A 15,242-nucleotide genomic window follows, 5' to 3' on the forward strand; every position below is an offset into this window, starting at 1 on the left:
ATTAACTGTACATTCCCTTTTGCTTGTTGAATGGAAAGTTTGTGATAGAGCCGGGAGGATGTCTTTACCTACTCGTTAAAGATAAACGATTTATGCTCTCTCCCACTGGTACTTTCTCTTTGCCTAAACCATGGTTGTCAGTGAACTTTTGCACAAGACTCTTCGCTAGGTGTGTTAATTACTCCATGTCTCTGTGATAAAATACCCTGACAATAGCAGCTTAAGGGAGAAGGGATTGAGTGGTATAGTTACAAGGTACATTCCATCAAAGCAAGGAGGTTTGTAGTGGCAGGGGCTAGAGGTGTCTGGGGTATGCTGTATCCACCATCAGGAAGCAGAGGGAGATGAATGCTTGAGCTCAACCAGCTTTCTTCTTTTTGTGTAGTCTAGGACCAAAGCCCAGGGAATGGTGCCACTCTTCCAGTGCTAGAGAGATGACTTGCTGGTTAAGGGCATTTGCTCTTCCAGACGACCTGCATTTGGTTCCAAGTATTCATGTTAGGTGGCACATGAAAGCCTGTATCTCCAGCTTCACAGGGATTTGACATCCTCTTCTGGCCTCCATGGGCACCTGCATACATAAAGCGCGTGCGCGCACACACACATGCCAGGTATGGCATATATCTTTTAATCCCAGTGTTTGGGAAGAAGATTCAGGCAGATCTATGTGAATTAGAGGCCAGTCTAGTTTACATTTTAAGTTCCTGGTCTGCATTGTGAGTTCTGGGACAGCAGGGAGAGACCCTGTTTCAAATTATAGAAATAAAAATCTATAAAAGAGAAACTTTTTTTTAAAAGACTGATTTCGCTGGGCAGTGTCAGCACACACCTTCAATCACAGCACTGGGGAGGCAGAGGCTGGCAGACCTCTGTGAGCTTGAGGTCAACCTGGTCTACAGAATGAGTTCCAGGACAGCTAAGGCTATACAGAGTAACCCTGTCTTGAAACAAACAAACAAATGAGTAAATAACAAAAAAGAGTGAGTCTTCCCACCTCAACTAACTAACTTAACATAATCACTTAAGACAGTGGTTTTTAACCTGTGGGTCTTGACCTCTTGGGGATTGCATATCAGATATTCTACATATCAAATAGTTTACATTAAATTCATAACAGCGAAATTACAGTTATGAAGTAGCAACAAAATAATTGTATGTCTGAGGGTCACCACAACATGAGCTGTATTAAAGGGTTGCAGCATTAGGACCACTGGTCTTAGGACATTCTCACAGGCCAACATAGTCAAGATGATCTCATAGATGTACCTGGAGGCTTATCTCTGAGGTGATTCCAGTTTTGTCAAGTGATAGATCATTTCCCTAGGGTTTCTCCCTCTGTCTATGACTTTTGATTTGATGAGAGAATGGCTTAGAAAGTGAGTGGAATTCCTTTCCTTTGTCTTATTAAGTTCATACTCTCTCATCTCATACTTCCTGCTCTGTTTTCACAGTATCCTAAGAACTTGGTGGGAGCTCATGAAAAAGAGCTGGTGTGTAAGTGTAGATGGGCTGTGTGTGTGTCTCACATATATGCTGCCCCTGTAACCTTAGCTTCCTCAAAGTTTTCATTTTACACACATCAGTGATATTCACCTCTTTGTCCTTTGCGGTTTCAAACTCAAAACAATTTTGTGTCTCATCACTCCTTGAAAAGATTTACCAAATCTTTAGTTCTTCTGATTATTAAAAAGATGTCATGGTCATGAAAGTCAAAGAGGATTGTTTCTGAAGGAGATAGCAATTAGTTGGAGCAAATATTGATACATAATCATGGGAAATTTACTATGACGAGATGCTAATTTTACTGGTCTGTGATTTCTTTTTTTTTAAAGCAAGAATATAAAGCTGTTGACTCCTGTTCACCATTATTTATAGTAAAATGATTGATATACAATAAAATAACATTCTGATACCATGGTTGTGGTTTTTCTGGCTTTTGTTGAACTAGTAACTCAAATATTGAGAAAATTGAGCCTACCAGCTAGTAATAAGTTGGGATAAAGAAAAAGAGTATAGGTAAACAATTTACATTAATTTTGTTTATCCATTTATGACAGCAGCTCTGAAATTTTCAGCATCTCTAACATATGAATATATGTTCATGAGTTTTCTTGGATTTTCCTTTTAACACATGTATTTCAACTTTCTGTAAAGGAATGGCTTAGTAAAGGAACCTTTCTATGTCCATTTAAATCTTACTTAGTTCAATGAAAAGTGGGATTTGTCTGAGAAGTTGTTAGTGAAAAAATTTAGTCTTTAGGAAATTTTGCAAGTTACTGAATTTATGTAATTGTATAGCTGTGAATTCTGATGTGACTTGCCTTTAAATTAGCCAACTTAAACTTTTGAAATAACTACAGAGTCAACTGTTCAGTTGTTTAATTTGAAAAGTTATGGCTTCATGAAAATATTGAACCTAACAAAATTAGTTTTTAGGTGGCTCAAATGACAGAATCTCATGCACTTGGGTTAAAACCAATGATTTTTGTTTTGGTGAATATTTTCAAAACACCACCTATATTCCTAGCACTGGAAAGGGATATTGAAAGTTCAAGGCCTATCTGGGAAGCATGCTAAGACTCTGTCTCAAAGGGGTCAGGGAGGCACTAGCCCTTAACTGAATGCTTGAGATACAGAAATGGAAAAGATGAAAAAGGACAATCAGTAATAATTCAGCAAAATCTTAAGTGCTATAGAGGATAGGCTCCTTTGTTATCAAAAGCCCAAGTCTTTTCTCAGTAAATTAAAAAAAAAAGACAACCATTAAAAATGAGCAATAGGGGCTAGAGAAATGGCTCAGAGATTAAAAATGTATACTGCTCTTGCAGAGGACCCAAGTTCAGTTCCCAAACCCATATAGGCAGCTTATAAACAGCCTATCTCTAAAGTTCCAGGGAGCTCTGACCTCTGGCCTCTTTGGGCACTATACGTATGCGCACAAATCCACACACAAAAATGTATACACAGAAATTTACAAACACCTTTTTAAAAAAATGAGCAATGGCTTTATACCGATGGTTCTTCAAAAATATTCTATTGTTATTTTAATATGCCTGTTTTTGAGAGAAAATACAGATGACAGAATAGAATGGATCATCATAAATAAATCATGATAAATAATTAATAATTCACTTTGTGATAGAACTTGTATAAATTGAGTATTCATCTTATGGAGCTTGTACTCCAGTAGCATACAGTAGGACATCAAAATAGAATTGTAAGAGTAAAGATGGCAGTTCCGACAGGCTTGCATAGGAAGCCCTCAGTACCAAGGTCATTGTATAAGTGTCTAATTGTTGGGAGAGGACTGTCCACAGTGTTTTCATTTCTCAACACTTTGTGAGTAGACACTGAACTACTTTGTTCTGGATGATCTTTTCAGTCATGTTGAAACAATAACCATATGTGGGAGGTACCATAGCTCCTTAGACTGAGGCCAGTTGGTATTGGTCCAGTGTTACAAAGACAGATAATACCTCAGTAGTTTTGTACAGAGGCAAACAGTTTTACATGATTAAAAAAATTCAGTACCCACAGCTCGGCTCTTCAGTCATGATTCAAACCCATTTATTACATGCCCAACATCCGCTCAGGCCTCTCTGAGATGGTAGATGGGGGTTTGGGAGACAAGGAGACCAACATGAACCTAAAGCTTGTATTGCTGTGTTCTTTGTGTTGTAATCCTTTCCCTCTGATGTGGGAAGACATGGGAGGATTCAGGATGTGGTCCGGTGGTAGAGTGCTTGCCTAGCATGTGTGAGGTCACGGATTTGGTCTCTTGTCTCTTGAGGGGGCTGAGAGGAGTGAGAGGGAGGAGAAATTGGCTGTCTGGAAAGTAGGTGTAATTTTTAATACTGTTCAAATATGAATTCATTTCAATTTGTATTTCAGGTTTTTAAACTTAAAGATTATTTTCTGGTAGGTTTTGGTTTCTAAATGCATACTTTTGTGGAGTATCTAGACAACAGCATCAGTTTATGTCTATAGTCATACACAGAAGCATCATTTAGGAGCTATGTATTTAACAGTATCATGCTCTGCTTCCAGCCTTTGACACATATTTTCTATGTGAGGGCTCTTGCTGAACAGTTCACTTTATTTTCTGTTTTCTTATGATTGACCACCATTTTGTCTAGATCAGAATGGTTAGAGCTAAGCGTTTAAATTCAGATTTTAATTTTTTGGAAAAATTGTTTCTAGTATTTTAGCATTTGATACTTACAATTGTTATCACATTATTAATTTAAGCACCTTGTTACTTTAATTCAGAAAGATTATCAAACCTACGTTTGACCAAAAGAAAATGATTTTTTAAAATCTTTTTTTCCTTTTTCCTACATTTTTATTTTTTTTTGAAAAAACTGAAAATAAGATTTAAAACCTAATTAATGGCAGAGAATATAGTTTGGTGGTAGAAATAGTTTGGTGGTAGATAGTTTCTTGCCTAGCATGCATGAGGCACTATAGTACACCCTTTTAATCCCAGCACTTGGGAGGCAGAGGCAGGCGGATCTATTTGAGTTCCAGGACAGCCAGAGCTACATACAGAGAAACCCTGTCTCAAAAAAACCACAGACAAAAGTAAAAACAATCCCTCTGAATTTCTTAGTTTTTTAATCTTTAAAATCAATTATAATGGCATGACACTATTACAGTATTTTAACAAAAAAATTACATAAATTGAGCCACTTAAACAATTTTTACAATATATGTGACATAACAGACAAAAGGAAGAAAACAGAGATACTTGCCCAGAAAACATTGAAAACTATGTTGTTTTCTCATGTCATACATCTGTTGCAGAGTCTTTGCTGTTTGTTACACAAAGTTTTAAGAAATGGGGGTCTCATATAAACAGTCATTTTTCTTTATAGTTGTGGGCTTTGAAATTAAATACCTGGATGTTCTGTTTATCAATATTGCATATTGCATAGAAATGGTTACATTAAATACCTTAATATTTAGAAAAACATTAAGAAACCAGTTTTTAAATGGCTGCTACACCTTCAACTTGCTAACTCAAGATTCATTCATACTTATAAAATTATATGCTCTGTAGGTAAATAAGTTTTTTTAAAAAAGACTATAGTCCAACTTAATTTTTAAAAGTTTTAAGTTTGTATTTTCAAACACCTGCTGTGATTGCTGCAACAACTATCCCATTGATATACTTAGTCAAAATAAGTTGTTTAAAGTTGTAATATGCAGCGTCCTTGCAAGATGACTTCTTTTTAGAAACAAGGGTAATTACAAAGTCAACATTTTAAGAATAAGAACAAATTTTAAGTAACAGATAATTACTTAGAGCATCGCAGAAAGCAAAAGTATATGAAACAGGTGAAGTGTTTTATGTCACTAGTACAGGGATCTGGGCAAGTGATCTCTTCAGTAGCGGAAGGACTTTAACTCAAGCATGACTTTTTACAGGGATAAGATGCCTATGAAGCAAAAAAACGAAAAGCTGTTGCTTCTACTCAGATACTTCTAGCTTGTTTGTAGTCAAGTAGTTTTTATGTAATCCTTTAATTTAAACTTTCTTTCTCTGAAAAAGACCTTCTTTTTAAAAATTCAAACATTTTATTTTTTTGCTTTATAAATAATACCATTCAAACTTTCCCCCTCCTCCCATTTCCCTCCCACTCCCTCACTTCCCCTCCCCTCTCCCCCTTCAGCCCTAATGGAGGGCAGGGTATCCTGCCCTGCGGGAAGTCCAAGGTCCCCCCACTCCCCAAAAAGCCAGTACATGCAGTAGAATCAAATCCTAGTGCCCTTATCATTGGCTTCTCAGTCAGCCCTCATTGTCAGCCACATTCAGAGAGTCCGGTTTGATCACATGCTCGTTCAATCCCAGTCCAGCTGGCCTAAAGACCTTTTTAAGATAATTTTGGTCTCATGACATAATTTTTAAAAGAGATGGAATTCTATAGTCAACCCCTTTCCCCATTCTAAATCTGATATACCCATGTACTTATGAATATATACATATTTTCCAAATCATAAAATATTTAATGTTGATAAGCTTAAATAATTACTGAGTGTTAATACAAGAATACATTTATAATGGCTCTTCATATTTCTAGTTCTCTAATAATGCCTTGAAGACTTTATTAATTATGAAAGCTTGGCCTTAGCTTAGGCTTGTTCCAAAGTAGCTCATAAAACTTAAATTAACTCATTTATATTAATCTACATTTTGCCACATTGTAAAGCACAGTATCTGCTCTACCCTCTACAGTACTACACTGTAGCACCCATGCTACTACAGGTTGGTACATGAGCTGGGAACTGGGCCTGGAGACTTAAAAACACACAGAGGCAGACAGAGAGAGACACGGACACGGGTCATCCTTGATACAAGAGTGCCAAGTTTATTGTGCTCCAGGAAAGCTTATATAGGGATCCTTAACTGATAGCCACGGCCCAGCTCTTGGGATCTTTCAGCTGCAGGCCTCCTCAGAACCCACTCCCCTGCCATCAAGCAGAGTAGCTGCAGGCACAAGTGTTTTGCTCAGTTCACTCCAGCAGGCAAAGGATCTGAGGCAGGCAAAGAAAATCAAGGGGCCAGGGATCTGCAGCTCCCAACACCACATGGCTCACTATCTTTCCTCAGTACGTCTAACTTCCTTCATGTTTGGCTGGTGAATCTTCCATGCCTCAGATTCTTTTCCAGAATCTTTCTCTGGAAATCCCACCTATCTTCTCCTGCCTAGCTATTGGCCATTCAGGTCTTTATTAAACCAATCAGAAGGTGTTCTATGCAAGCAAGGAAGGACAGAGACGCATCTTCATACAGTGTACAGAGATTATCCCCATATACATTAATATCTCTATAATTTTATGTTTATAAAAATTTTTATAGCAGCGTTTATATTGCAAATGAAATGTGATTACGTGACATTGCACATGGCCTCTGCAGTTCAGCCTAGTTCTAGGCCAAGAATATAGCTCTCTGGTAGATATTCTTGCCTAGCATGCATGAGGCCATGAGGTTCAATCCCTAGGAGTGGCAAGGCAGGAAAGGAGATGTTACAAAGAACAGTGTAACAATGTGGTTTATTAAACTTAATTTCTCTCATTTTAAATAAATTTAGGAATCATAGAGCAAATCCCTCTCAAGTAACACCCATAATTTTAAAATTCTGTATGTTTTTCCTAGCCATCATACCACTTAAAAATATGAAGGAAGTCAAAACGATTAACTTGAGGACCGTTTCTTTGAATAGGGAGAAAGTGTGACACAGAAGATTGCCCTTCATGACAGAGTGTAGAGCTTAGTATAATTTTGATAACTTATCATCTTGATTATTTAGTTAATTGCAGCTTTTTGTTATAAATTCAACTTCCATTGCAAGTAAACATGCTTTCTGGTTTATCTTTGGTAAAAATTCATTTCACGTTTTTCAGAAAAGGAATTTAACCTATTTTTGCAACATTAAACTATTTTGCTTTTAATGGACATTCAGACTGATTTTAGTTATATTATTTTTCTACTATATATTTGTTTAAAATAATGGTGTGCTAGAGAGATGGCTTAGCAGTTAGAGTACTTGTTAGAGTCCTTGCAAAGGACTTGGATTTGTACACAGTATAATACATACTTGAAGGTAAAATTCTTGTGCACCTAAAATAAAAACACATAATTCTTTTTAAAAATTGTTGCATCTTATTATTACTGTTTGCCACTCTGTTTAACATGGAAAACTTCACCCCATCATCAATTCTCTTTAATCCCCATTGCTCTTCTTTATTTTCCTACTAATTTGTTCATAACTGATACAGCTTTTACTATCTTTACCCTTGCCCAAGGGAATACTGTAGTCCTCACTTCTAGAACATTATCTGGAACAGTGAGTACTATTTGTTAAGTTAAGAGATGGAGAAACAAGTATTTCCTGTGGTTTAGATACCATTATATCTTTTGTAAGTTAGTTATAGTCATGAGGAAATAGACTTCAGAGGGTTAATTTGTCTAGTAACATTCACTTTATAAGAATAGAGAATATCGGCAGAGCTGAAATTAGAGGCTGACTCATGTTGTGGCAGGTCGTAGACTCTTAATTTCAGTGGAGATTGTATGATTTATTAAATTCTTTCCCTTTAAACAGGAAGAAGAGAATTTATCCAAAGATTAAAACTTGAAGCAACCTTAAATGTGCATGATGGCTGTGTAAGTAATGGTTAATTCTTAACTATATAAATGGCTTTAGTAATGTGTTTAATTGTCTGACGAAATGTCCTGATCCTCCTAGTACGGATTATAACCGACTTTTAAAAATAGGAAAATAGCAGGCAGTGGTGGTGCATGCCTTTAATCCCAGGGAGGCAGAGGCAGGCAGAACTGTGAATTTGAGGACAGTCTGGTCTACAAAGTGAGTTCTAGGACATCCAGGGATACACAAAGAAACTCTGTCTTGAAAAACAAGGAAAAAGGGGGAAATAAGTAAGGTATGGTGACACACAGTTCTAATCCTTGTTCTTGGGAAGCCAAGGCAGGTGAATCTCATGAGTTCAAGGCCATCCTGGCTCACTTAATGAGTTCTAGACCAGCCATGGCTTTATAGTGAGATGGTGTCTCAGAAAAAAAGAAGGAAAGGAAGAAAGTAGGGGATGTGGGGGAGCTTGTGAATGGGTAGTTTTTAATATTAAAGCATTAAAGTGTACTGGGTGCATATATGTAATCCTAGTACACATGAGAAGAAGGCCAGAGATTCAGGAATTCAAGGTCATCTTCCACTATGTAGTGTGTTCAGAGTTAGCCTGAGCTACATTGAGATCTTATCTCAAACACACATATGTATACGCATGCACACACACATACGCATGCACAGACACAAATCAAAAAAACAAAACATAAGTATATTTGAAAAAATGTTTTTGAAAATTTCATACAGTATATTTTGAACATACTTCTGCCCTGAAAACTTGTTTTTGAATTTAGAAAAATGTTTGCAAGGTTTGGGTTTGTTGTGTCTGAAGGCCAGGTGAGTTTTTTTCCTTATCAGGCGTCCATTTCATTCACTTTACTGAAGTTGCTTTCATGAAAATTATTATGATTCTTCTCCCCAGAGCCCATGCTTACTTTAGCTGTCATTAGAATTTCTCCCCACTGTTGAAATGCTTTTCTACTAATACTATGTTCTTTTTATTTTCTTTCCACCTCATTGACTCAGTTTGGGTCTTCTTAGCTGACTGGTCTACTTCTTTAAAACCATGTTTTAAATTACTGTGTGTAATCTGTTTTATGCATTAACTTGTACTAAAAGTTTTATAGGGATTTACAAAGGTTTATTGATGTAATTGACTGTGCTTATTAAGATGATATTGGACACCTTCAGGGGACCATAAGCAATTGTACTTCGTTAAGTTTAAATATATGTATTTATTGAAGGCATCAAATCAGCTTATCAATCACCTACTAAGATCAATTCATCCTCTCATTTCTCATTACCATAATTAACCCTAATCAGTCTCTTTTTTTAAAAAAAAATGTTTATTTATTTAATATGTGTACAGCGTTCTTCCAGAAGAGGGCACCAGATTTCATTATAGGTGGTTGTGAGCCACAATAAAGTTTCTGGGAATTGAACTCAGGACCTCTGGAAGAGCAACCAGTGCTCTTAACCTCTGAGCCATCTCTCCAACCCCGTCAATCTCTCTCTTTTTTAATCATTGTAAATTCATTTATATTTTTAGGCTAATCTTCTGATAGTGGGTTATCAGTTCTAACTGTGGTGTCATTTATATTTTCTAGAATTTTAGTAAATCGAATCATTTTGCCCTATCCCTTTATGACAGGGATCAAGTTCAAAGTTCTGTGTGTGCTGTCTCAATGCTTTAACACTGAGCTGCTGTGCCTCTGGCCTTGCATTCTCTTTGATGCTTCTTTACTTAGAATTGCTTAGAATAATTATCTTGAGATTCATTCATTTTGAAGATATCAATGGTTATTTGTTATTGTGCTCATGATATGGGTGTATTGTAATTTGACTATTAACTTGCTGGTGGACATTATTTCTGACTATAGACTACGGAATTACCATGAAGCATTTGTGTACGGTTTTTGTTTGTTTTTACTCTTTTTGGTAGGTATCTAGAAGTGGAATAAGTGGAATGAAAGTATAGGTGCATATTTGCTGCTGTTTTATTTATGTATGTATTTATTTTTGGACAGATTCTTGATAGGTAGCGCTGGCTTGCCTAAATCTTGCTGTGTGACCTATAGTGATCTCTTCCTTGGAGATCAGAGGCACTAGAGCTGGGTCTTCTGGAAGAGTAGCAAATGCTCTTAATGCTGATCCTTCTTTCCAGCCATATTATTTTCTTTATGTAGATCCAAATTTTCTGACCTGTTATTTTCCCTTTCTCTTAAAAAAAAAAATTCTTAACATTTCTTGCAAGGCAGTTCTCTCAGAAACAAATATTCTCAAGTTTTGTTTGTTGGAGACTGTCTTTATTTAGTCTTTAATTTTGAAAGGGTGATTTATGGAGTTCAGAATTCTTTGTGAATGTTTTATTTTCTCTCAGACTTTATATCATTCTACACTGATTGTTTACGTAATTCCTGAGAAGTTAGGTGACATTTTTATCTTAACCTCTATGGATTATGGATGAAGTACCTCTTCTGAATTCTTTTTTTTTTTTTTTTAATTTTTGAGACAGGGTTTCTCTGTAGTTTTTGGTGCCTGTCCTGGAACTAGCTCTTGTAGATCAGGCTGGCCTCGAACTCACAGGGATCCGCCTGCCTCTGCCTCCTGAGTGCTGGGGTCAAAGGTGTGCGCCACCACCGCCCGGCCCTCTTCTGGATTCTTTCAGGATTGTTTTCTTTGTCTTTGATTTTTTTTTTTTAGTTTGAAAAATACTCAGTTATTTTTATGTAAGAAACACAGTTCTCACCTCAAAACTCCAAGAGGGAGTTTATTTTGGAGCCAGATGTAAATAATGGTGGGTGGCCCTAAATTTCATGTTCAACACAGTAACTGTTTCTGAAAATTTTTAAAGTAACAGAATAAAGGTATTTGTAAGTAAAGATACTTTTAAAAAAACACAGCAATGGAAGTATCAGGTAGGTAGGCTCAGCAAAGTGGGGAAAGCTCTGTCTCAGGTGTTACATGAGAAGTCTTAGCTTTTGCATTGACAGAAGCTAATGGTCTGCTAAGTTAACACATTTCAAAAGGGTTCACCTGACAGTCATAGGATGCTAGGCCAGACACAGGTGGCCAAGGAATGGCTATAAAGTGAGCTAAAGATAGTCCAAGATAAATTGCAATCAGACTTGGGACCTGGAACATTCCAGCCTCTCCTCATAACTTAATTCTAATCAGTTAACCAGCCAGCCTTGTGTGGCCTCTTTCCAGGACCTGTTCTCAGTTTCTTCCTTCTATATATCATTAAGGTCAGAGATTCTTTCCCCAACTATGCCCAGTATGCTAACTAGCCTATCAAAGTCATTCTTCATTTCTTTTAAACTTTCATTGATCTCTAGTATTACTTTACTGTTCTTTTTTAAGAATCCCCTGTCTGCTTTAGATCGCCCATTCTTGTGTATTGTCTACTTTATTAACGCCTTCAGCATATTGTAATTCAAGTTTTCCTACCCACACATGGTTTTCTACAGAGGTTTCTATTTCTCTGCTCTCAAGTCAAGAATTCCTGGTGTCTTTGGTCATAGTGGTAATGGTTTTTGTGGATTATCCAAGAACAGTGGTTGATTTTTGCAGTTTCTTGCCCTTGTAGGATGTAGCCGTGGTGTCCAGGACTCTTGTGTGTGAATCAAGAACTGAAGTCCAGTTTTTTAGTCTGTAAACTTTGCATCACAGACAGTAGCTTTATTAGTGCTGTGAACTTTGTAACACGGGTAAGTGAAAGGTGGTTTACTTCTTTTTATGTCTAATTTGCTTGTGTTTCTTTTTTGTTTTCTCTTTAGGTTAATACAATCTGTTGGAATGACACTGGAGAATATATTTTATCTGGCTCTGATGACACCAAACTTGTAATTAGTAATCCATACAGCAGAAAGGTGAAGTGGTTAAATATGTGTAATTTAATGATAAAAAAGAAGCTAGGAATGCAGATATTCTAACCACAGGATAGGCATTTGTATTAGAATATCCTCTTTATTAAAGTTAATTGTGTAATTTAGACATTGTTACATATAGTTACTGCAGTTTTCTTTGGAATATGTAAGATTTTTCTGTGTGTGTGTGTGTGTGTGTGTGTGTGTGTGTGTGTGTGTGTGTGTTTGAGATAGGGTCTTTCATTTAGTTCTGTCTGGCCTGGAATTCACTTTGTAGACCAGGCTGGCCTCAAATCCACAGAGATCCTCTGCCTCCTGAATGTTGGGATTAAAGGTATGCACCACTATGTCTTGCTGGAATATTTAAGTTTTCAATGTGCTTTAGACTCGAGAAAACTTAAATATCCTTCACTTTATCCAAGTGATTATAATAGGCAAATGATATTTCAGTAATATAATTTGAACAAAAGAAGTCATCGTATTTTTTTCTTTTCGTTAACATTAAGGTATTTGAGTAGGAGAATTTTGTAGCATATTGGAAATAACTTTTTGCTGGCACAGACTTGCAATCCTAGCAGCCAGGAGGTAGAGGCAGAAGGATTTTAAGTTCATGACTAATCTGGGTTACAGTATCAAGACTCCCTCTAGGGACTGGAGAGATAGCTCAGCGGTTAAGAACACTGGCAGCTCTTCCAGAGGTCAATTCCCAGCAACCACATGGTGACTCATAGCCATCTATAATGGGATCTGATGCTCTCTTTCAGCATGCAGGTGTACATGCAGACAGAGCACCACATACATCAAATAAATAAATCTTTAAAAAAAAGGCTGCTTCTAAACCAGCAATAACTCTTTTCCCTGTGGGATCACATAATATTTCAGTTTTTACTATTTGTGAAACAGAGTACTCTCCAAATTATAAACTTTTTCATGTTTCAGAGAACTTGAAAGGGCAAATATTCTCAACAGAATTAATAGCATACATTATTTAAATTGGATTACTGGTTTTCTAAGAGTTGGGTGGTCTGAATCTCTTAGGAAAGCCTTGTTTAAACTTATATATCATAACATTCTATATTTCACAACTTAGGAACATCTCAAGTATTTTAATTTTAAATATTTAGAAGAAATATCAGAAATATTAAAGGAATTTTTATAATTAATTTTTGTAGATGATAATGATAGTACTCTAATGAACTCAGCATATTTAATATATTTAGTTACACCATTAATTTTATATTAAAAGATAAAGCTTAATTTTTTTAGATTATTTTATTTATATTAGTGTTTGGCCTGTATCTATGTATGTGCTCCTATTGCATACTTGGTGTCCATAGAAGTTAGAAGGTGTTGGATTCCCTGGAACTGGAGTTAAAGATGGTTGTGAACCACCAGGTGGGTTCTGGGAACTGAGTATGGGTACCACAAGGAGTGTTCTTAACTTCTGAGCCATCTCTCTAGCCCCCAGGATAAAACTTTTTAAAATAATAGTTTTTTTTGTTTTGTATTGTTTTTAGGTAGAAAAAATCTCACTGTATAGCACTAACTGCCCTGTAAATTGCTATGTAGACAAGGCTGGTTTAGAACTCACAGAGCTCTACCTACCTCTTCTTCCCTCATGTGGAGATAAAAGGTGTGCCCCACCACTCTCAGCTAAAAGTAAGTTTATCAGCCAAGTGGTGTTGGCGCACACCTTTAATCCCAATGCTAGGGAGGCAGAGACAGGCAGATTTCTGTGAGTCCTAGGCCAGCCTAGTCTACAGAGTGAGTTCCCGGACAGCTAGGGATACATGGAGAAACCCTGTCTTGAAAAATCAAACAAATAAAAAATAAAAGTAACTTTATCATATAGTTCTTATGAATGTAAATACTACTAGTTTCTTTCTTTTGACTCTTAAAATATCATTAACGTTTAAGTTATCTTATATTTTTTCTTCCTTTTCCATTTTTTTTGTGTGTAGGGGTATTGGTGTGCATATTTGTATATACATGTTTTTCTGTGTATATGAGTGCACATGTGTGTGGGCATATGTATGTATATGTACGGATCCAATGTTGGTGTTAGGAAGAATCATCTTCGATGGCTCTTTTTTACATCGGGGCAGGATCTCTCAGTCAAACCATAGCAGAGGTTATGGCTAGCTTGCTAGCCTGCTTGTTCTGTGGTTCCCTGGCTCTGCCTTCCAAGGCTGAAATTACAGATGGGCTGTTTGCACACTTGGCATTCACATGGTTTCTGGGGAATCCAAGTTCTGGTCCTCAGACTTCTGTGACTTTAACCCTGAGACATTGTTGTAGCCTTATGTTCTATTTTCTTTAATCTTACTTTGTTTTAAAAAAAATCCCTTTAGTATATGGATGTTTTGCATACATATATATGTTTTACCACGTATGTTCCTAGTGCTTCCAAGGCCAAAAAAATAGCCTTGGATCCCCTGGAACTTTGAGTTAAAGAGTTATGGATTGTAATGTGGGTGTAGGGAATTGAACTCTAATTTCTGGAAGAGAAATAAGTGTTCTTAAATCTCTGAGCCATTTCTCCAGCCCCCACTCCTTTTAAAAATATTTATTTTTATTTTATGTGTATTATTGTTTTACCTGCATGTATATATGTGCACTATGTGCATGCTAGGAGTATGAGGAGGCCAGAGAGAACACCAGATACCTTGGAACTGTAGTTACTGCTGGTTGTTAGCTGCCATCTAGGTGCTGGGAACCAAACCTGAGTCCTCTGCAGGAGTAGCAAGCACTTCAACCCTCCCTTTTTATTTTTTAAGGACCTTAAGGACCTTGCTGTACCTTTGAAACACTGTGTAGCCCAGCCCATTCCCAAATTCACATAATCCTCCTGCTTCAGTGTGCCAGGTGACTGAATTAAAGGTGTGGTCTATTCTACTTGACTCCAGCTCTTGCTTTCTGCATTTATCACTAACAAAATGATTAAGATGATTAACTTTAAAGGAGGAAGTGTTTATTTCAGCCTGTGGCTTTGGAGGTTTCAGCTCATGGCTCATTGGCCCTGTTGTTTTGGGTTTATGTTTGGGTAGCATATCACAGCAGGATTTTGTTATAGTCTAGCCACTGGCCTCATTGGCAGGAAGTAAAGAGGAAGAGAATCAACACTAGGGTCCTGCAGTGCCTTTTCAGTTGTATACTCCTGTGATCTCCTGGATCTTCTACTTCCTCCTAAGTATTTCTACCCTGGGGACCAGTCCTTTAAATAAATGGG

General features: G+C 36.9%; 1 protein-coding gene across 6 annotated transcripts in view; it reads left to right on the plus strand.

The window, feature by feature from the left end:
* The window catches only part of Dcaf6 (DDB1 and CUL4 associated factor 6), a 117,149-nt gene that overhangs the window by 17,803 nt on the left and 84,104 nt on the right, over window positions 1-15,242 (plus strand). For all 6 annotated transcript variants that reach the window (XM_085687980.2, XM_048421357.3, XM_085687981.2 and 3 more), the window contains exons 2-3: window positions 8,106-8,167; window positions 11,924-12,016. In XM_085687980.2, coding sequence (XP_085544106.1) covers window positions 8,106-8,167; window positions 11,924-12,016 — 155 coding nt within the window. The remainder of the gene's footprint in view (window positions 1-8,105; window positions 8,168-11,923; window positions 12,017-15,242) is intronic.

The sequence above is a fragment of the Myodes glareolus genome, chromosome 5 (assembly GCF_982192425.1).
Source record: "Myodes glareolus chromosome 5, mMyoGla1.1, whole genome shotgun sequence".
Lineage (NCBI taxonomy): Eukaryota > Metazoa > Chordata > Mammalia > Rodentia > Cricetidae > Myodes > Myodes glareolus.